The sequence below is a fragment of the Phyllobates terribilis genome, unplaced genomic scaffold (genome assembly GCF_046119375.1).
Source record: "Phyllobates terribilis strain yellow unplaced genomic scaffold, ASM4611937v1 Scaffold_4__5_contigs__length_816908805, whole genome shotgun sequence".
Classification (NCBI taxonomy): Eukaryota; Metazoa; Chordata; class Amphibia; order Anura; family Dendrobatidae; genus Phyllobates; species Phyllobates terribilis.
This window is the reverse complement of record NW_027362764.1, coordinates 243,598,742-243,619,897: the sequence shown is the minus strand read 5'-3', so window position 1 is coordinate 243,619,897 and position 21,156 is coordinate 243,598,742. Positions and strand designations below refer to the sequence as shown.

Here is a 21,156-nt window from a genome sequence, read left to right as displayed (position 1 = left end):
TTAAAGAACCTCATCCACAACTACCACAAAACATTTCAAGCTGTCATTGATGGTTAGAGGGGGCAATACACGGTATTAAAAACTTGGGTATGTGAACTTTTCATCAGGATCATTTGGATGTTTTTTTGTAGCCATTAAGATTTAAAAACAGAAAACACAGTAGATTGACAATAAATGGCTTCACCCAACCAATAACCATGAGTGGAGAAAAAGTTTTTTTGTTATCATTCACATTCTCTGAAACAAGACCAAGAAAGGAAAAATTCTGCCAGGGTATGTAAACTTTTCAGCACAACTGTAATAGTTGGAACTAGCCCAAAATGGGAAGGGGTTATGTGGGAAGACGGAAGACAACTTCCTGATGGTGGGTAAAATAAGGCCCAGCGTTCAATATTTTAAGACCTAAGGTCTGACAGTTGGTTGTCATGGACCAACAAGGAGATGTCCGGCCAGACGGCACAACATGGATGCAAAGGGAAGATTGTAATGGGAAAGAGGGCCCTAGCGGTAGGGAATGAGGGAAGGGACACCTCCTAACACCAACCTGTGTCTGTCCCTAAGCTTCCCGATTGTCCCTAGAAGGGTCCTTCACCCCCGTGCGCAATCACGAGCATAAGCCCTTGCTGGCCCTGGACTTAACCTAGCTAGTGAGCAGGCCAGGGAGACACTAGTGTCACCACTACAATAGGACAACATGAGGAAGGTAAGACAAACAATGGGAAGATAACACAAAATACACTTTGCTTTCCTTACAGGAAACTTCAGCACTGCAATGAACACCACACCTTCTCCAGAGACAGGCTGCTTCAAAGAGGTCAGCATAGAATGAACTATAGCCAGCAATCAGCTGATGTATCATGTGGCTATTTAAAGGGAGGTGGGAGTGGCACCAACCACAATCAACTGACAGTCCTCAAAAGGCGGCCAGCAAGAGACTAAGATTAACCCTTGCTGAACCAAAAGGAAAAAAATATATTTAAATTACAGCATACCTAGAGCTGCCACGAATAGCCAGGACCCCCATTTTCATGTAGCATGCTTGGATGTGAAAGACTAGTACCTCGCCCATGGCTACTGCCTCCATGCCACGCTACAAGTAAAAGATACAAGATATGAAAATGAAGGGTAATAGATAAAATAACTATAACAAGACTTTGATATGGATATCATATCCAAAGGACAGGTCATCACTGGGGGATTGACGTGTTAGCTAAACCGAGCGCTCTGCTCTGATCACACCTGAGCTGGAGCGCAGATCATATTCCAGCATATGCCATCATTGCGGTATATGTCCGCTAGTACATTGGACATAAAGATACAGGTGGTCACGTTAGAGTAACAATAGTGGGAGAGAGATATGGTCCGTATGATAGCGGGCCATATTATTCCCACGTCTCCGCCGCTGCTCCTATCACATGCGGTCAGCTTGCCCAGACGCATGTAGACGCCAGCACAGCTGACAGCTGCATGGCACGATCTCCTACACCCGGCGGCTGTCCTCATACACTATATGGACGGCATGTTAACTCTACTGCAGTTTCATTATATGTGTTGTCACACTTTTAGTCTCATTCAGTTACAGGGAAAATTGCTAACTCTGTTTCCACTGGCATAACATTTACAAAAAGCCGGTATACTGGCCAAATGCGCGTATAGTGTATGAGGACAGCCGCCGGGTGTAAGAGATCATGCCTGCAGCGGTCAGCTATGCTGGCATCTGCATGCCGCTGCTCAAGCTGACCACATGTGATAGGAGCAGCGGCGGAGACTTAGGAATAATATGACCCGCTATCATACGGACCATATCTCTCTCCCACTATTGTTACTCTGACTTGACCACCTGTATTGTTATGTCTAATGTACTAGAGGACATACTGTATACCGCAATGATGGCTTATGCTGGAATATGATCTGCGCTCTAGCTCAGGTGCGATCAGAGAATAGAGCACTCTGTTTAGCCAACACATCAATCTCCCAATTTAGTAGGGATTTGAGCCTATGATATACACGTTACTTATGGTTTAAGTCTGTGGCTATCCAACCTTGGGTAATAAAGTGTTGGCTGGTACTAAAACAATTGAGGTGTACACATATAATAACACCTCTGATGTGTATTAGTATTAAATTAGGTAATAACCTGTATCATTTGTCTCATTCAGAAATTATTTATGAGGAGAATACATAGCCTGAACCTATTAATCAGAAGGGACTGGGTTAGGCATTTCTTTAGAAAATAGCTCTTGTACCACAGTGCAATCAGGAACATTGGGTCACTGTCAAATACCATGTTAGACTATGACCTTATATGCATCTGTAGATGCATGTGTATAGTAATTAATTTTAACAATTTTTTATAACAATTTCAATAAAAGTTTATTTTATTCACACCTTTTCTTCTTTTCCCTTCCCATTAGTACAGTGATTACACTCCTGTCAGTGCACAGTGCTGTCTTCTACAGCAGTCACGTAAGTGATTGATGTGGCTGCTGTTAGAGGTGACCCGGATCGCCGTGGGACACTCTGATTACGTCATGACAGTGAACAGGTGAGGGCTATGGTTGTTATTTATTTTTGTTTTTTTACTGGAGACGAGGGATTCGGGGATTAGGAGAACAATAAAAAAAATATTAAAACCGTGTGCAATTTTATTTCAATAAAACACTTTATTCTGGCCTTGTCTTAATTGAAAAAAATGTCAAACTCCTTTACTACGGGGTTAGTAATGGGGGCGTCTTATAGATGCCTCTCCATTACTAACCTGGGCTTCATGTCAGCCACCAATACAAGGCTGACATGAACCCCAACCCTATTACCCCACTCGCCACCGCTACACGGCAGTGGGAAGAGCCGAGGCTAAGCGCCACATTTGCTGAGAGCTGAAATTAGCTGCGGAGGGGGCTAGTTTCCATGGCCCCTTCCCTGGCTATTAATATCAGCCCACAGCTGTCTGTTTAGCCTTTTCTGGTTAGAATTTATAGGGGGACCCTACGTAAAAAATTTTCTGGTGTTCCCCTGTAATCTAGCCAGTAAAGGCTAAGCAAGCAGCTGTGGGCTGTTATGAATAGTCAGAACATTTTTTGCTAATGGCCCCATCCCCGGCTACTAATATCAGCTCCCAGTGGTCAGCTTTCCTTCTGCTGGTTATGAAAATGACGCGGGAGCCCATGCCATTTTTTTTTCATATATGTGCCCACGATGTAGTAGCACTTTGGATGCACCATATTTTTTGCTGCGTCCAAAACGCTGCTTTCTATTGAATTCAGGTAAATCCACATGTATTCACTGAACCACGCAGATTTACCGCATTCAATATATTCTATTGGTCAAACGTCTGTTGCGGAGACTAGTGACTCTGCAAGAGAATTTGACATGCTGCGGTCCTGAAAGACAGACCGCATGTCAGTGCCCACGGGTGATCCGCAGCCTCAGATGAACGCATTCTAGAAATCCCATCCACTTTACTTTAACACCTTGATGCTGCGGGTTTGATGCTGCATAAATACGCAGCTTCAAACCTGCAGCGGCTCCTGATCGTGGCCACGTACCCAAACTCACCCGCAGCATGTCAATTTCTGTAGCGGAGAAACCAGTCTCTGCTGCAGATTTTGACAGATTGAAATGTCATTATATGCTGTGGATCTGTATGTATTGACAACAAAAGTGCGGCATTAGAGCACAGCGTTTTGGACGCAGCAAAAATTTGCTGCGTCTAAAGCATTGCTGGTTGCTGATCAAGGGGACGCTGCAGCTAACGAAACATCTATGAGCTGTTATTAATAGCCAGGGAACATGTTTGCCTAATGGCACCTTCCTAGGCTAAAAATAGCAGCTCTCAGCTGTCCCAGAAATTACATGAATGGAAATGCTAATGAGATTGGGTGTATGGGATTAGCGGACACCTAGCCCTTTTGTTTAGTGATGACAAGGTGTCAATCAGACCCTTTCATTACTACACCTAATTAAACTAAAGTGAAGAGTTAAATAAACACACACACACAGAGTAAAACACTTTATTTGAAATACAACAGACACATTCTTTAATCTTTTAAATTAACCAATATACTCACCCCAGGTCTGACGGTAATCCAAGTTTTAAAGCGATGTCTCACGTTTCTTTTTTCAAAATTCTCTATTTAGCTCCAAAAAGCATTCATTGATGTAAAAAATGCATCAAAAAACACATTAAAAATGCATAAAAAAAGCGTCAAAACGCACATTTTTTCTGCAGCATTTTTCCTGCCAAGATATGCAGAAATACTGAATGTGTGCACATAGCCTAATAAGCAATCAGCCACTGCATGAATTGGTAGGTTGTTAGTGTTTTTACAGTATGCAGAAGCCCTCCCTGTTACAGCATTCGTTTTGTGACATGAGTCGGTAAATACAGCTGCCTTTTTCTGCTGCTTTTTAAATTATCTGTGTCTTTTTGCTGTGTATTTTTACTAGCTGCTATAGTTATTTATGCCTATATATGTTAACATAGAAAGAAAGACTTGTGGTAATAGCACTTCCCATTCAAAATACCCAAAACTGTATTTATTAATATTCTTTCTTATGTATTTGGCTTCAGCACAGCTATTGCTTGAGAACAAGTACAGTGTCAAGTTTTCACATTGTGATTTATTACTTGCAGCTAGTGGCAAAATAGCATTGTCTTACAGACTGTTTACTTCTATTAGCTCAAATCAATATTTGGTTCACGAAGCGATGTATTTGTGTGTTTGTTTCTCCCTCTGTTTAATATGTACTGATCTTTTGTCCCATTAAAAAACGCTGTTCAGTATAAGGTTTCAATCACTCTCAAACTGGCTACATTTGTTTCCATGACAAATATTTATTTTCAATTATTTATGTAGCGCCAACATATTCCACTGCACAGTAAGGAGAATGCACGCAAATTAAAAACTACAGCGTGGTTCACTCGCTACTTTACCAGGAAAAATAGCTTTAACTTCTAAAACAGAATCTATGTTACTGAAATTTGGATGGTATATACATTGGTTCTTGAGAAATTGATGTTTTAAAGCAGGTGTTGAAAATGTCCATCGTTCCCATCCAAGAACAGAATGCTTGCACGCGCCGTTCCATATTGTTGAATGTGTTCCACAGGAAGTCTGGGGTCATAGTCTGAATTTCTCCCTGTATGTTTTCTTGGGAGTGTCTGTAATGTTCGTGGCTTGTTACTGTACACCCGACCGTTCAAACTGCCCCAAAAGAAATAAAAAACATAATTCTTTTCTCTTGATCGGGCCTTTTCAATTCTTGAACAACAGTGACTCTGTACAGGTGAACATGACCTTTCTTAGCCGCTCGTTGACTTGTGGAATACGCCTGTCTCCTGGGAAGGCCTGTGCAATGATTTACGTGGAGATGCCAGAAGTCGCTGTTTTACATCGTGGATTGTTCCCTCAGATATTTTCAGACATCACCATCATGCCTATCTAGTAATGTTCCTGTACGTTCAGCTTATTCACCAATGACAATACACGGTATGGACAGCGGATTTCAACCTCCAAGCTTCTTTAGAAACTCACTTTTGCACCTCTTTAAGGACTCAGTTTTCCAATAAGTTTTCACAATTAAAACACTCTTCTCTCCAGATCGTATCTGTTCTTTGTTAACAAAGGAAAAATAAAATGCAAGCACCACACAAACTACCGACACACAGAAAGTAGTGCAGCAAGTCTATCACGTAGTAGAGACGACCGGTGGGGTGACAAGTCTCTTTTAGGAGCTGCAGTAATTTGAAACACGCTGTAATTTTAATATTTAAAGCAAGGACAAAAGTTCATAAGCTGGCTCATACTCTAGCCATACACACCAGACTGGTGAAAGCTATTTCCTGGTTAACAAATATTTTAGTCCATCCTGCCATATTCTCCTTTACAACAGATCCAGCACATTAGATTGTTGTTGGGTGCACCCTACTTTATTTTAATTTGAATGAGTAGTTTTAGGTTATGAGTATTTAGCTAAATGTGATCCATAAATACTACAGATGAGCGAATCTTGTGAAAGTCAAATTTACCTACTTGGCCAAATTTTCCCCCAAAATTTGAATTGTGGTGAATAAACTTGAGCGAATTTCAATACTCGTAAGCTTGAAATTGCTCAGAAAATATACTTGGGGGAAGGGAGAGGGAAAGAGAACCCCGCTGACTATAGGAGCTTACACTCTAGGGAGAGAGAGAACCCTGCTGACCATAGGAGCTTACACCCTACAGGAGATAGAGAACGCCGCTGACCATAGGAGCTTACACTCTACAGGAGAGAGAGAACGCCGCTGACCATAGGAGCTTACACTCTAGGGAGAGAGAGAACCCTGCTGACCATAGGAGCTTACACCCTACAGGAGATAGAGAACGCCGCTGACCATAGGAGCTTACACTCTAGGGAGAGAGAGAACCCTGCTGACCATAGGAGCTTACACCCTATAGGAGATAGAGAACGCCGCTGACCATAGGAGCTTACACTCTACAGGAGAGAGAGAACGCTGCTGACCATAGGAGCTTACACTCTAGGGAGAGAGAGAACCCTGCTGACCATAGGAGCTTACACCCTACAGGAGATCGAGAAAGCCGCTGACCATAGGAGCTTACACTCTACAGGAGAGAGCGAGAGACTTACCCAGTGACTCTGCCGATGGAAAATGACTGCAGTACTAACTGTGCTCCACTGGGAATTGCTGATCTGTGATAAAGCCAGCATGTTCACACAAAAAGATATTGGTCCACTCTCTGATCCTTTAGCCACGTGGGAAGTGGTGCCAGACATTTTTTTTATTGCAAACCGCAAATCAAATATCAAAGTGTTTGAATTTGCGTGAGACTACGAATTTCAGGAAACTTGACTCCAACTCATCTCTACATAATAATATATAAAATTTGTAACTGAAAACCAGTTCCATTCATCTGAATGAAGTTACTTGTATAGCCTGTGCATGAATTTCTGCAAACCTCATTTAGATTTCAGCAGTGTGTGAATATACCCTTGTAGTACTCACAGTGAGAAAAAAAATAAAAAAATTGTATTTCATTTTTAAAAGGAAAGGAACATCCCATTTTACTAGGATAGGTGCAGTAACATGTAGCAGCTTCATCAGTGGAGTCCTGTCCCCATATCTATATCAGTATACAAAGAATAGATCAGCTCCCCAAAGTGTTGAGCCCGATTCTGCTTGATTTCCTTGTAAAACTAACTTCCCATGATGAGTTTGTAGTGAGTTTTTCATGCTGCATTTTTTTTGCTATGTCTTAGGGTATGTTCACACATGTTGGGGTTTTTCAGCTTTTTTGCAGCAGATTTATATGCAAATTTTCAGCTGCATTTTGCAGTACCAGCAAAGTCTATGAGAAACCAGATTTCTCTGTTTACACATCATGGGTTTTTTGTTGGTGCGTATTTTGTACCCTGGTGGGGGTTTTTGGAAAATAGAGCACGTCACTTCTTTCAGCGTTTTTTCAGTATTTTTTCACCCATAGGAAGTAATGGGTGGTGAAAAAAAAAAGCTGAAAAAACGCATTAAAAAATTTGCATCAGTGTTTTTGATGGCAAAATAGAATAGGGTTCTTTTTTTTTCACAGAACTTTATGTGCAAGCATAAAGAGAGACAGAAGGACAGTGAAAAAAACGTTGAAAAATATCATCAAAAAAAGCAGCTGATTTCCTGCCAGAGATTATGTTTTGCTGCAGATTTGTGAAGCTGAAAAACTCAACATGTGTGAACATAGCCTTACAGTTGCATCAAAATGGATGGGATTCATAGAAAATCTCATACCCTTTGTGCTTTTTTTTTTTTTACGCAGTGTAAACTGATCTGCGGAGAATGTTTGAAATACAAAACATGTCAATTTCTATTGTGAATACACTGAGTTTTATGTGTGGATTTTCCTCACAGAATTGTATTAGACGCAGAAAATCCGCTGGTAAAAATAAACGCTTGTAATCCACACGACTGTCAATAAAGTTTTGTCAAAGCCAAGTAGCAAAGGAAGTAGCAGAGACAAAGAATCAAAAACGCAATAAAAATGTAAAAAAATACTACTCAAATGCAAATAACCTAATTTACCCAATAGATGTAGAAATGCTGCAAAAAATCTGCAACATCAAAAACTCACCAAAAGCTCATTGTGGGAACATAGCCTAAAGGTCCATTAAAGGGAATCTGTCACCCCCTGGGACCTATCAGACCGCTAATATGGGCATACGGGTGATAGAAATGGGAATATTTAAATTAAGCATATAGGTGGGCATTTCTTGGCACCCCCCAGACGCTAAGCCTAGGAAAAAGGATTTTATAAAAGCAATTTCACAGCCACAAGACCGCTAATATGGGCCATACAGGTAAGTATAGATTTACATTTCTATCACCTGTATGCCCATATTAGCGGTCTGATAGGTCCCAGGGGGTGTATCTATATACACATATTGGCAAAATGTAGAATCCAGTCATGTGAGTTTAAATTGCAGATGGGATTCCAAGAGACCCATATAGAAAATCACCACAGGGGAATAAAGCAAGTACTTCTTGATGCATTCCTTTTGTTAACTAAATATATAGATAAAAGAAATCTGTCAATAGGTTTTGATATGTAATCAAGAGCAGCATGATGTAGGGGAAGAAACCCCGATTCCAGTGATGTGTCACTTACTAGGCTGTGTTTTCCTGCTTCAATGCAAAACAGTGTTTTTTTCAGCAGATTATCACTACAGGACAACTGGTCTTGTGCCTCCTAGTCCAGCCATACTTCCATTACTGATTAGCAGCTTTCTGTAATTTAACAATGTACTCAAAAAGCTGCTAATCAGTTGTGTGGGTGGTGTTACAAGGGGCTCAACATTCTGAACTCTGCTAGATCTGCAACATAAAAATTGTGCTTCTATCATAACAGCACTCAGTAAACTAAGTGATACATCTCTGGAATCAGGGTCTCTGTCCATACATCATGCTGCTGTCAGATCACATAACAAAACCTGGTGACAGATTTTGTATAATTACATTAACTTTTAAACAGGGATTTCAGTGTAAATAAAAGACCATACTACAACACACATTTACTACAATTTTATTGTTTTCCTTGTAGTGACCTTTAATAAACACATTTATTACTCTTATGCAATCCATCTAATTGAGTCTTTGGAGAAAAAAAAAATGAAAGAAAACCCCATTTGCACGATATCCACCCCCACATCACCCTTACAAAACTCTCTTTAATGGAACACTACAAAGTTTGCCTTTGAGTTCTATTTACGGATTTTTGCTACTTACAATGAGCAGCATTATTGGTAATGTGCGTTCACTTCAATTGAATAGTTTTTGCCTACAGTGCAGACTGTGTGTTGATGACATTACAAAAAACTGTTTTTATCACACATGAACAAGAAAAAAGGTCATTGTTCACATAATTTTTATAGTCTTTAAAATTGAATTTGATATTTCACATGTCTATGAGCAGGAATCACTCAGAAAACACCTTAGGCTCTTATCTTGCCTCCCCATTTCCAACTCACATCAGCAAGGTTTTATGAAGGTCAAGAGCAATGAGTGTCGGGCTGTCGGCGTACCTATCCCATTAACAGCTCCACTGAGAGCATTTTCTCTAAATGAATTCAACGTCACCGCACTAAATGTGTGTTTTCTTCAACCAAATGAAATGGTTATACCTATTAGACTGCAGTTCTAAGAAATCCGCTAAGAAATATTGATTAAAATGACAGATTTAACTATGCAGAAAGACACCTGTACCATTACTATGGAAAGACAGTGCAAAGGAAACTTGATGCATCCTAAAAGAGGACCTGTCAGGTAGGGCTGGATGATGAAGCAAATTAAATTTATTTCATTCACCACTGGAGGCTGGAACAATTCTAATTTTTTTACAGAATTAAAACATTTTATCCATTGAAATAGTGCTATTAATTTCCATAGCATTTTACAGACATCATCATCACGGTCCCCATTGGGGCTTACCAATCTAAATCCTTATCAGTATGTGTGGCGCCCCTAAGGGTTCGACCGCCACAGGAATGCTGCACTTCTCCAATGGAGTGTGGTGTTCCTCCTCTGAGGTAAGGCCAGTGCGATGGTTGTGACCTAGCCTTTTTGCATCCACCACCACATTTCCACCAGAGGGAGCTAGTATGCACTAGGTGCTGCTCCCCTGGTTACAGGGAGACTGGGGAACACAAAGTGGTAGGAACCAGTTAGTGAGTGTGGGTGGAGGAACAACTAGTTGGTTACACTTCAAATTTCATATTTAATAGAATGCCATCTTTGATCTTGGTCTTTTGGTCCTTTTGGCTAAGTGCTGGTCTAGCCTTTGCTAGTCTGTCGGCTGTCACTGTGCTGTCAAAATACTGTGTGTAATGTGACTTCCCTCCGGGAGCGCAGATCCTGTGTGGGCCTGCACCGGCATGGGACACAGCCCTCGTACCCTGGCCATGGGACGAGAGGTAGGTTGCAGACAAGGAATGTCTCAACCCGGCCGAGGACCAGGATCAAGAAGGCCCGGGAGCTTTAGAGTGTGGCTCCCTAGCAAATGGGTCCCGGGGAGGATGCAGACGAAGCGGAGCATGCCACCTGTCCTCTCCTACCTGATCTATTCAGAGGGATTCCGGCTGCAAGAGGGGTACCGGCCCCCGACACCCGACCTCGTACTCTATGTCCAGGACGGGAAAGCCCGGTTAGGCCCTGAGGATCCCGCCGGGCGTCGGATGGAGAGGAATTGCCACCCGAGCCCTACACCTGAGAGGAGCTCAGAGGGAGACCCGGCCTATCCACACACGCACAGACGGGAAAGGGTGAAGTCTGTAGTGCAGGAACACTCTGGTGTAGGGTCGCTACCGAACACTGAACTTCCTCGGAGGTAGTCGGACCCCCGTCCCTGGTGGCCGCAGGACTCAGCGAGGAGCAGGGAGTCGCCTTCCCGCTAATATCTCTGAGTGAGTAAAGCCTTGGAAGTTCACCCCTATGGCCTCCAGACTGTTCATTACGCGCCATATCACGCGACGCGGTGCCCGTACTCCCCGCGCTATTGCTACCCCCCTTCATCCTGTTTGTCTGCCCTGAGGCCTTGCTCCGCCTGTGGGGAGCAGTAATAACTTTAGCCGCCACGACACCGGGCCTCAGCGGACTGCTAGCGGCGCTGGTGGCCCTTCACCAGACACCACAGGTGGCGTAGTCGTTTATCAGCCACTCAACCCGGACAAGCCCACACCATCTCTTTCTAATGTGACGGCCCTGAGCACGAGTCGGGCCTGGGCCACGGCTGCATCCCAACTCTTCAACACAGGGCCCGACACCGAGTCCCCCAACACCCAGGGTAAAACACGGGCTTTCTGAGTAGAGGCGTCACAACCTGGCGTAGTCGGCAGGATATCGTGCCCGCAGCAACGGAGAAGAGTGCCCATTGCTTTCGGGTACTGTGTGCCTTACACCTTGAACTGTTGTTTTACACTTAAAATGGCACCCGCCCAAGAAGAACAGGCGCCATAATGCTGTGAAAAGACTGTCTTTGAACGCCTCCCATCGTGGGCTGGGCTCCCGCTTGGCGCCAAAAATGTGGACTGCCCCTTCCATCAGAGACTGTCCGCGGGGTAATTCCCGTCAAACTGGATTGGCTGAACGAAGGCGGGCCTGTCAGCATTCCGCCCAGGACCCGCCCCGAAAGAGGAGGAAGAAGCAAAGCAACAAGGTGCGGCCATGGCAGTCGGTGCTTGGCAGTCAACGGAGGCAGACATGGATGCCTCTGGGGAACAAGACCATGCATCTACTGAACCCGGTTCAGGCCCTTCACCCGCCAGACAGCAAGGCGGCAGCGTGTTGACCCAGGGAGATATTGCATTTCTCCATCAAGAAGCTCCAGAACTCCTAAGAAGGCAGAAAGAGGCCCTGGAGGCGGCAACGGCTGCGTGGCGGGAGGAGATGCTGCTGCGTATCCGGGACCGCCGCCAAGGAGTTGAGGTCCCAGGACAAGTCGACTCGGTGACAGAGGTCGAGGGTGACCTCGCGTCGGGTGAGTGTGCAACCCCTGCCCCGGCTGCAGAGCCAACTGTGACTATTCTGGACCTCATGTCGGAGTACTTAGTTCCCCACGCGGTCACCTGGGAGCAAGCGTTGGCTCCAGAGCTGCAATCGGCAGCCATCGGTGGGGACCTGCGATGCCGCCCAAACCCTGATACGGAGGCGCCTGAAGCTGCGGAGGAAACTACCGGCTCCAACCCGGACTGGTCCGCGTCTACAGAGGACTCGCAGCAACCCGTCCTTACCCCACTACCCGCACCAGCAGTAACCTGGCCCGAGGCTGAGGAGCGGGCCTGGGAAAACCAGGGGGGCGACCTAATGGGCTTCCCTCGGGAGACCCGGTCTGAAGCGCGAAGGAGGAGCCAGTGGTGCAGCGACCATATATTCCAGCTCGCAAGGGAGCAGCGTCGGCGGGAGCAGCGCTGCGAGCGCCTCGAGGTCAGGACCAAAGCTGCAAAGACTCGGGCGCGTCAGGAGGAGGCCACCCGTCCCAGTCCCTGGTACGAAGGCCAAGTTGTCCGATTTCATCATGAGGCGGGGTGGGGGTTCATCCGGTGTCCCCTGTTCCAGGACGATGTGTTCGTCAGCCGGAGGGACGTCGAGCCGCGCCTCAAGAAGGGACACCCCGGTCGGAACCTCCTCCCGGGCGACACGGACTTTCTCTCGCCACCAGGGGGAGCATGGGTGGTACGCCCTGGATGTCCACAAAGTGTCTGGGAGCGACGCCACCCCGCCCTCAGCCTCAGGTGACCGGCTAGCCTCCGTCGGGAGGAATGAGCCTTTTCCAAGAAGAGAGCCCGATGTCTAAAGCTGCCCCCGGCTGCTGCTGTTGTTAAAGTTTTAAGGTGAATGCTGCTATTTTATGTTTTCCCCCTGTTTACAGAGACTTTGGTCCCTGCGGACTATGGCAGGCGGCGGACTGTGTTTGTATATAGTTATGCATCTATTTAGGTGCTTCCAATTGGTTTTATGCAAAACCGTGCTTCTTCTACCTCAGACCTCAGAAGCAAAACCTGTCTGGAGTGGCTCGTGTGGAGGTCCATCTCCAGATCTTCATGCCCTGCAGCCACCCCAGGGCCCACGTAGAGGGTTTAGGGCAGGTCCCTCTTGCTACTGAACTGACCGTCGCCACTTTTAACCAGTCTGCTGCCATTGTCAAAAGTCTCTTGTCCTAATTTATGCTTTATACTTTTATAATTTTGTACTTTTACACTTTTATACCTTGTTATGCAACGTTTAAGAAATGTGCCTCCCATAAAGGGATGATAGTTTTGTTAATATAAAAAGAAAATTTCCTGGGTGTTACTTCCTTTGCAGCCCGTGGACGTGCTGTGTTTTACCAGGGGGGAATGTGGCGCCCCTGAGGGTTCGACCGCCACAGGAATGCTGCACTTCTCCAATGGAGTGTGGTGTTTCTCCTCTGAGGTAAGGCCAGTGTGATGGTTGTGACCTAGCCTCTTGCATCCAACACCACATTTCCACCAGAGGGAGCTAGTATGCACTAGGTGCTGCTCCCCTGGTTACAGGGAGACTGGGGAACACAAAGTGGTAGGAACCAGTTAGTGGGTGTGGGTGGAGGAACAACTAGTTGGTTACACTTCAAATTTCATATTTAATAGAATGCCATCTTTGATCTTGGTCTTTTGGTCCTTTTGGCTAAGTGCTGGTCTAGCCTTTGCTAGTCTGTCGGCTGTCACTGTGCTGTCAAAATACTGTGTGTAATGTGACTTCCCTCCGGGAGCGCAGATCCTGTGTGGGCCTGCACCGGCAAGGGACACAGCCCTCGTACCCTGGCCATGGGACGAGGGGTAGGTTACAGACAAGGAATGTCTCAACCCGGCCGAGGACCAGGATCAAGAAGGCCCGGGAGCTTTAGAGTGTGGCTCCCTAGCAAATGGGTCCCGGGGAGGATGCAGACGGAGCGGAGCATGCCACCTGTCCTCGCCTACCTGATCTATTCAGAGGGATTCCGGCTGCAAGAGGGGTACCGGCACAGGTGGCGTAGTCGTTTATCAGCCACTCAACCCGGACAAGCCCACACCATCTCTTTCTAATGTGACGGTCCTGAGCACGGGTCGGGCCCGGGCCACGGCTGCATCCCAACTCTTCAACACAGGGCCCGACACCGAGTCCCTCAACACCCAGGGTAAAACACGGGCTTTCTGAGTAGAGGCGTCACATATGTCTTTGGAGTGTGGGAGGAAACCAGAGAACCCGGAGGAAATCCACACAAACAGGGGAGAACATACAAACTCCTTTCAGATGTTGTCCTTGGTGGGATTTGAACCCAGGACCCCAGCGGTTAAAGTGCTAACCACTGAGCCACCCACTGAAAAATGAAAAATCTATTTTGGCTCTGCCCCCTCACCTAGCGGTAACATAGTTTCTTATCATTGATGGAGAGGGCACCGTAGGAGGAAGAGGAGAGCTTTGAAGGGCTGTAATTGGGCAGAGCAGCTTGAACCTGAGTGGGAGCAGTGCTGGGAGAGCAGTGAGAAGCTAATTGCTCACTGTGAAGCTCAGAGACACAGGAGGGGAGGTGTGCCAGAGATGCTGCTATAGCTTTTTTTATTTCTCCAATGATGGAGCTGCATGTTGGCTTGTTTTTAGCGGGACAATTTTACTTTTTCAGCGGTACCATTTTTATTTACATTCGTCTTTTTGATCGCGTTTTATTACACTTTTTTTTGGCATGTATGATGAGAAACTATAGTTTTTTGCCATGTTCATTTGAAGGAGTTAACTAGTGTGACAGTTTTATAGAGAAGGTCGTCTTGGAGGCGGCGATATCAAATAAGTACACTTTTTTTGGTTTATTTTTGTTTTTATATAAATATACGTATTTATTGGTATAATATTTTTTTTTGTGATTTTTTTTTTTTTTTACTTAGTCCCTCTATGAGTGAGAGTTTAACTTTTATTGCTCTGACCACTGGTATAATGCATTGCAATGAACATATTCAAGCAATGAATTATACCTGTTAGAGTTACACTGACATAATGCCTTTTAGACCATGCTAATGGCACGGTCCAACAGGCCACCATAGCTGGCAGACCCGGAGGTCATCATTTGACCTTGGATTGCCATGACAACGATTGGCAACCGGCGATGACATTACGAGTGTGCTCACTCCCTCGCCTAGCTTTCTAAATGCTGTGATCGCTATTAATGGGAGGAGGAGTGCTTCATTAAAAAAGTTTGGGACGCTGTGCAAATTGTAAAGAAAACAAGAAAGCAATGATTTGGAAATCTCATTACCATATTTTATTCACAACAGAACATAGAACGCAGATCAGAAGGTGAAAGTTAGACATTTTTCCATTTAAAGGAAAAATTTAACTCATTTAGAAATTGATGGCAGCAACATATCTCAAAAGTTGGGACAGGGCCGTGTCTACCATTGTGTAGCCTCTCCTTTTCTTTTAACAGTCTGTAGACGTCTGGGAAATGAAGAGACCAATTGCTGGAGTTTTGAGAGAGGAATATTGTCCCATTATTGTCTGATGTAGGATTCCAGCTACTCAACAGTCCTGGGTCTTCTTTGCTGGATCTGTCATCGTCTTGCTGAAATATGCAAAGCCTTCCTGAGATAGAGGTTGTCTGAATGCAGGGCCAGAATGAGGGATAGGCACGGTAGATGCCCGCCTAGGATGCCATTCCACAACAAGCTGGAAGCTGTGATACGGCCGCTCTTTATGGTCTGTACAGGTCATCCTTAATCGTACAGTGCTGCGGAGTATGTTGGCATTATATAATTAAAATTATTATTTAATGAATAAAAGTCTAAATGCAGTTTCTTACGATAATTGTAATGATCCATGAAAAATGCATGATATAAGGATAATATCTAATTTGTGATCTCTCTTTTGCACATCCATCGACTCTGGGCAACTCTGATCCATAATATGGATCAGAATAGTGCATGCTGCGACCAATGGTCTGTGTATAAAAACATTGACCTGCATTGGGCAGTGTGCTATCCTGTCTGTCTGCTACGTGTATTGCATATGGAGAGCACACAGACCGATAAGACTAATCAGTCAGTGGTCGCTTATTCACCTGTTTATACCAGCCAACAAGAACTGATAGAATCGTTAATAAGATTATCCAGTCACCATGCATCATATGAGCTGCAGCACATTATTTACATGATGCAAAGTGCTGCCATCAACTCCTGTGTGTCAATTATCGACTCATCTAAATGGGCCTTTAAGTCAAATGATTTGGTTGTCATATACGGGGGCACCATTTGTACATATCTGCCTTGGTCACCAAAATACCTTGCCTAGCCTTGTCTGAACTGAAGCAAATGTTGCCCTAAAACCTCTATATAATGCTCAGCATTGATAATGCCTTTCAAGATGTGTAAGCTGCCCAATGCCATAGGCACTAATGCAACCCAATACCACCAGAGATTCAGGCTTTTGAACTGTGCACTGATAACAAGCTGGATGGTCCCTCTCCTCTTGATTTTGCAGGACACGGTGTCAGTAGTTCCCATAAACAATTTATGATTCATTTAACCACAAAACAGTTTTCCATTTTGTCTCAGTCCATTTTAAATGAGCTTTGGCCAAAAGACGACAGCTGCCTTTCTGCCTTGTGTAGACATATGGCTTCTTCTTTGCATGACAGAGCTGTAATTTGCATTTGTGGCTTTTAAATTTTGAATCTAAACAAATTTTTGGTGAAACTTCACCGAATTGAAATGTTAAAAGATCCACTCATCTCTAGAATAAAGAGATTTCCAGATCATTGCATTCTAGTTTTTTGTACATTTTACAGAGCATCTAAACTTTTTGGGAACTAAGATTGTAAAAAAAATATAAATAAATTATTTTACTACTCATTTTAACGTTGGCAGCATAGAAGCAGTGAAGCCTTGATAACCCCCAAGAAGAATTAAACACTTAAGAATATTGCAATAGAGTAGGGCAGTGGTATAAGATTAAGAAGTTGCTTCCGTAATATTGAGGATAGAGCGGCTGCATGAATGATGGGTGGGATGTCACCACTGCAGGATTAGCTGGGTCCACCAGAGTGGATGGGGATTCAAGCTGTGCGTAACGGCTAAAAAAACAGGGAGTTACATTATCAGTAACACATGCAATTTGTGTGCGGAGACTTTCAGTATTGTGACTTTTGTATTGTGACTGTGCTACATCCTAGAGACATACAGAGTTTAATGCATTTTTCTAAACTATAGCAATGGCTCTACAAGTGAAGTAGGGATGTTGCTCTACAAAAAGTGGCTGAAATCAGACCCAACCTACTTCTGCTGTGTAGCCAATGCCTGTCTAAAGTCAATTTTTGTTGAAATTCCAAAAACAAAATCGACAGCAGAAAATAACAGGTTAAAAGTGGCGTTTTCTAAAATGGCTTATCTTGAAGCTTTTTCAAAAATGTATGAAAAACACAAAATACACAGACTTGATTGAATTATTGAAATAAGCGCATCTACTGTTGTTATGACACACAGAACAATGTGATTTCTATAGCGAAGTGCATTTTTACGAACAAAAGACTTTGAAATGAAATATTTCATACATGCGGCAGCTTCGGTCCCAGAGAGCCCAGCATTACCTTTCTTTATTATGGCATTTTACAAATTCTCATTCATGGGCTAATGTGTCGGTAGGAAATAGAGAGGCTCTTATTAAAATGGCACCCACCATAACATTCAGTAATGAATGTAACTGCTGAACAGTGGGGAATTATACATGAAGCTACATTAGCTGTGCCTGCCTTTGCCTCGTGTCATAGAATATGACAGAATAAGAGGGAGAGATCCTGTCAGTGAAGATGTAAAGCTTTCTCAAAGTCCATCAGATGTCTGAATCTTCATGCAAATTTCCATCAGCTTACACAAAGTAATTTAAAGCTTTGCTGAACAGTTGTCTATATAATACACAAGAAGAAGCATTATTTTCTAAATGTGTTGATGCCAAATTCTGGTATGTTCCTTTCAGAATTAAGCTACATTCATATCCTTTGTTTCATCTTTCAACAGTTGGGTCTATGTGCTGTAATAAAAGCCTAATCTTGAAAAAAAACATTATACCATGTACCAAGCAAGGGTTAAAAACACCTTCTCTGGTGTAAAGCCGGCATTACAGTATGCAATTTCAGTGTAAGCCTACGCCTCTCACTTTTTAATTGACATAGTATTTGATGGTAAAGTCATGCTATGTTTAAATGCAAATCTACCTTTATATTTTCTATTTCTTGCTGCATTCCAGAGAAATTGGTGTTTTCATTCATATGCAAATGAGGTGTTAAGTGCTTTGGGCGTGCCCAAGCACTTCCTGACCCTCCGCCTTCCCAGGTTGTTTCCCACCTGGCACCAGCTTCTTTAACTTAATTGATAGCTCATGGTCTGATTTCCTTACCTGATGCTTAATGTCAAATAGAGAGCTATCAATCAAGTTAAAGATGCTGGTGCTGGGTGTGGAGGAAGTGGCTTGGGAAGTGCTCTTAAACGCCAAGAGCACTTAACATCTAATTTGCAAATGAATCAAAACAATAATTGCTCGGGATCAGATCAAAGATATAAAGAAGTTAATGGATTTACATTTCAAAGACCTGCATACCCACATATGCGATTTGGGTGGATTGATCTTACTGACAGATTCCCTTTAACAGTTAAGTTCACAGTGAATGCCAAGTCTAGAGGAATATGTGCAAATTTTTTTAAATGGGCTGTCCAAGATTACAGAAACATAACTTCTTTCTCGCAAAAGAACAACTCGAACCCTGGCCAAGGGTTGTTTCTAGTATTGCACCTTAGCGACATTGAGCTGATAAGGACTGAGCTGCAATAGCACGCACATCCAGCAGACAAACAGCGAGGCTTAAAGAAGAGGCATAACAAAAGTTTCAAAGCTCCTGACCTCTAATTTTCAAACTATTATATATTATGTAAGGATTGGAACAAGAAATAGATGAAATAGGAAACAGTCTAAGCAGTCTAGGGCGCTATTAATGGATTTAAGTTAATGAATGAATATAAAAAAAGTTTGCCTTCAAACGGACTTTCTCATTGAATATCGTAAGTGATACAAGTATGATTGCTGAGCGTCAGATGACTCCATTCACTGTCCAATGGTGAAGAGATCGTGATTGCACACTAATGCTCTATTCACACTGGGAAATTGAGGACTCCTGTCCTCTTGATCTTTGGGTGTCACTGCGGTTGGGCTCCCATAAATTATACATTTATCGCTAAAGGTCCATTTACACTGCAAGATTATTGTAAATGAGCATTTCAGGCTGCTTATCACCTAACGAAGGAGCAAAATGCTCTTTTGTGCTGCAAAAAAAGAACAATATTCTCAGCAGTGCACTGTTCTATGTAAACAGGACTTGTGCTGCTGAGAACAACGGCAGACTATGCGATCTGAACAGTCCATTACAGAAGTTTCAGTGTGCATCTGCAGATTGGTCTGCTTGGGAAAACAGGCTACTAAATAACCACCAATCAACAAACAAGCAGCTGATCGTCAGTCTTTTAGTGCCTCCGATAACTTTGTGTAAATGGATCATTATCGTGTGGATAAGCGACAAATGTAATTAAATGGAAAACCCCTTTACATTTCTTTGTACAACTTATTGAGTGTTTGGATCTGATAGCTTATAGGTTCCGAGCTCTTAAAGAGTTATTTCCATATGCTTAAGATAGGTGATAAATTCCTGATCGGCAGAGGTCTGACTGCTAGGACAACCACCGATCCAGAGAAAGGGGCTCTGAAATGCCGGTTTGAGTGGTATGGAGGCCAAAAATGTGAATCACTGCTCTTTTCTTTCTCTATGGATCTGCCAGAAAAAGCAATGAGTTGTACTTGGCAGTCCCAAAGAGAATGCATGGAGTCCCATTCTCGGAATGAGTGGGGTGGTGGATAGGTGATAATGTCTAAAATCAGAAACCATTAGAATGATGTCAGACAACACAAGACCACAATTTGAAATCCATGGCAATGCATCATAAGAGTTTGTCCTGCCACATTTCTATATAGGCAGCATCGATAGATGATATACACAAAATGTAGAGTGATCTAGGTGGTTATCTATGAATTATAATTTTAGCTTAGCTTTTACATATCATTAATAAATACATGAACAGGAGATGTTAATCTGTCTTGTACATGCATTTCTAAAAAAAAAAATTCACGGACAAAACCTCTCCCACATTGCACGCAATATCTCGAATTGACATCCGTCTTAAATTATGCATTAAAAGGACAATTGTGGCTTCATGCGATGTCAGCTTCTACATGACTCCTTTCTAACAAAAAAGATAAAAATTGGGGTTCGGAAACTTAATAATGTTCCATGCCACATTACTTTCATTTTAATACACTACAGCTGCACTTTACAATTCATAATTTTCCTAATAACACCCCAGGCTTTTAAAGAAAATGAAGTTGCTGTCATTCCTATGCCAAAATTTATAAAAGCTGATAGTTTAAGTACAACTGTAGTAAAGTCAACTCCTACATCTCTGTATTAGAACCTGACGCGGGGAGAGCTAAATTCAGTTCAGTATAATGTAAAAGACAAGCCTCATTACCTCCTGGACATCTTCTCATTTCTTGGTCATAAATCCTATTACCGTGTATTACAAACTGCCATAAAAATCAGAGATAAAATATAATTTATGCTCAGTGTACAGAAGCTAATGTTTTCCCACTCCTGAGAAGCAGGGTACCAGAAAATGAGAACGTAGGTATGCAAACCCAAAGCTATTTATATTGATAGAGTATATAGTACATGATAAACAGAGTAGGGCGAGCTGAGATCTTATAAGTTGGTATCAGGCTTCAATTTGGAACAAAAATTACATGTCTGATCCCTCAGAGATAACTTAGATGCCCAATGTACCAGATTCAGTACTAATAAGCGGAATATATCTCAGGAGTACCATAGAATTACTAAACAAATTCCAAGTTCATGGCCTTTTCTAATAATTTCTTAAAGGGAACCTGTTTGCACTTTTTTCCATTTGCATGTACTAGTATGGATGTGTAGGTGTTTATTGTCCACAAATATAAATTATACATTTCTTGCAGAGATCTAATATGCCAATCATGAGAAATTAGTATAGAAACGATATACAAACCAGTCTGGAAGTGGACTG

At 43.2% G+C, this 21,156-nt stretch overlaps 1 protein-coding gene across 9 annotated transcripts in view; it reads right to left on the bottom strand.

The window, feature by feature from the left end:
• Positions 1-21,156, bottom strand: part of TPK1 (thiamin pyrophosphokinase 1) — an 844,123-nt gene that overhangs the window by 338,367 nt on the left and 484,600 nt on the right. The window contains exon 8 of one of the 9 annotated variants that reach the window (XM_073678184.1): positions 993-1,090. The exons of the other annotated variants lie outside the window; for them this stretch is intronic. Coding sequence (XP_073534285.1) covers positions 993-1,090 — 98 coding nt within the window. The remainder of the gene's footprint in view (positions 1-992; positions 1,091-21,156) is intronic. 9 annotated transcript variants of the gene reach the window in all.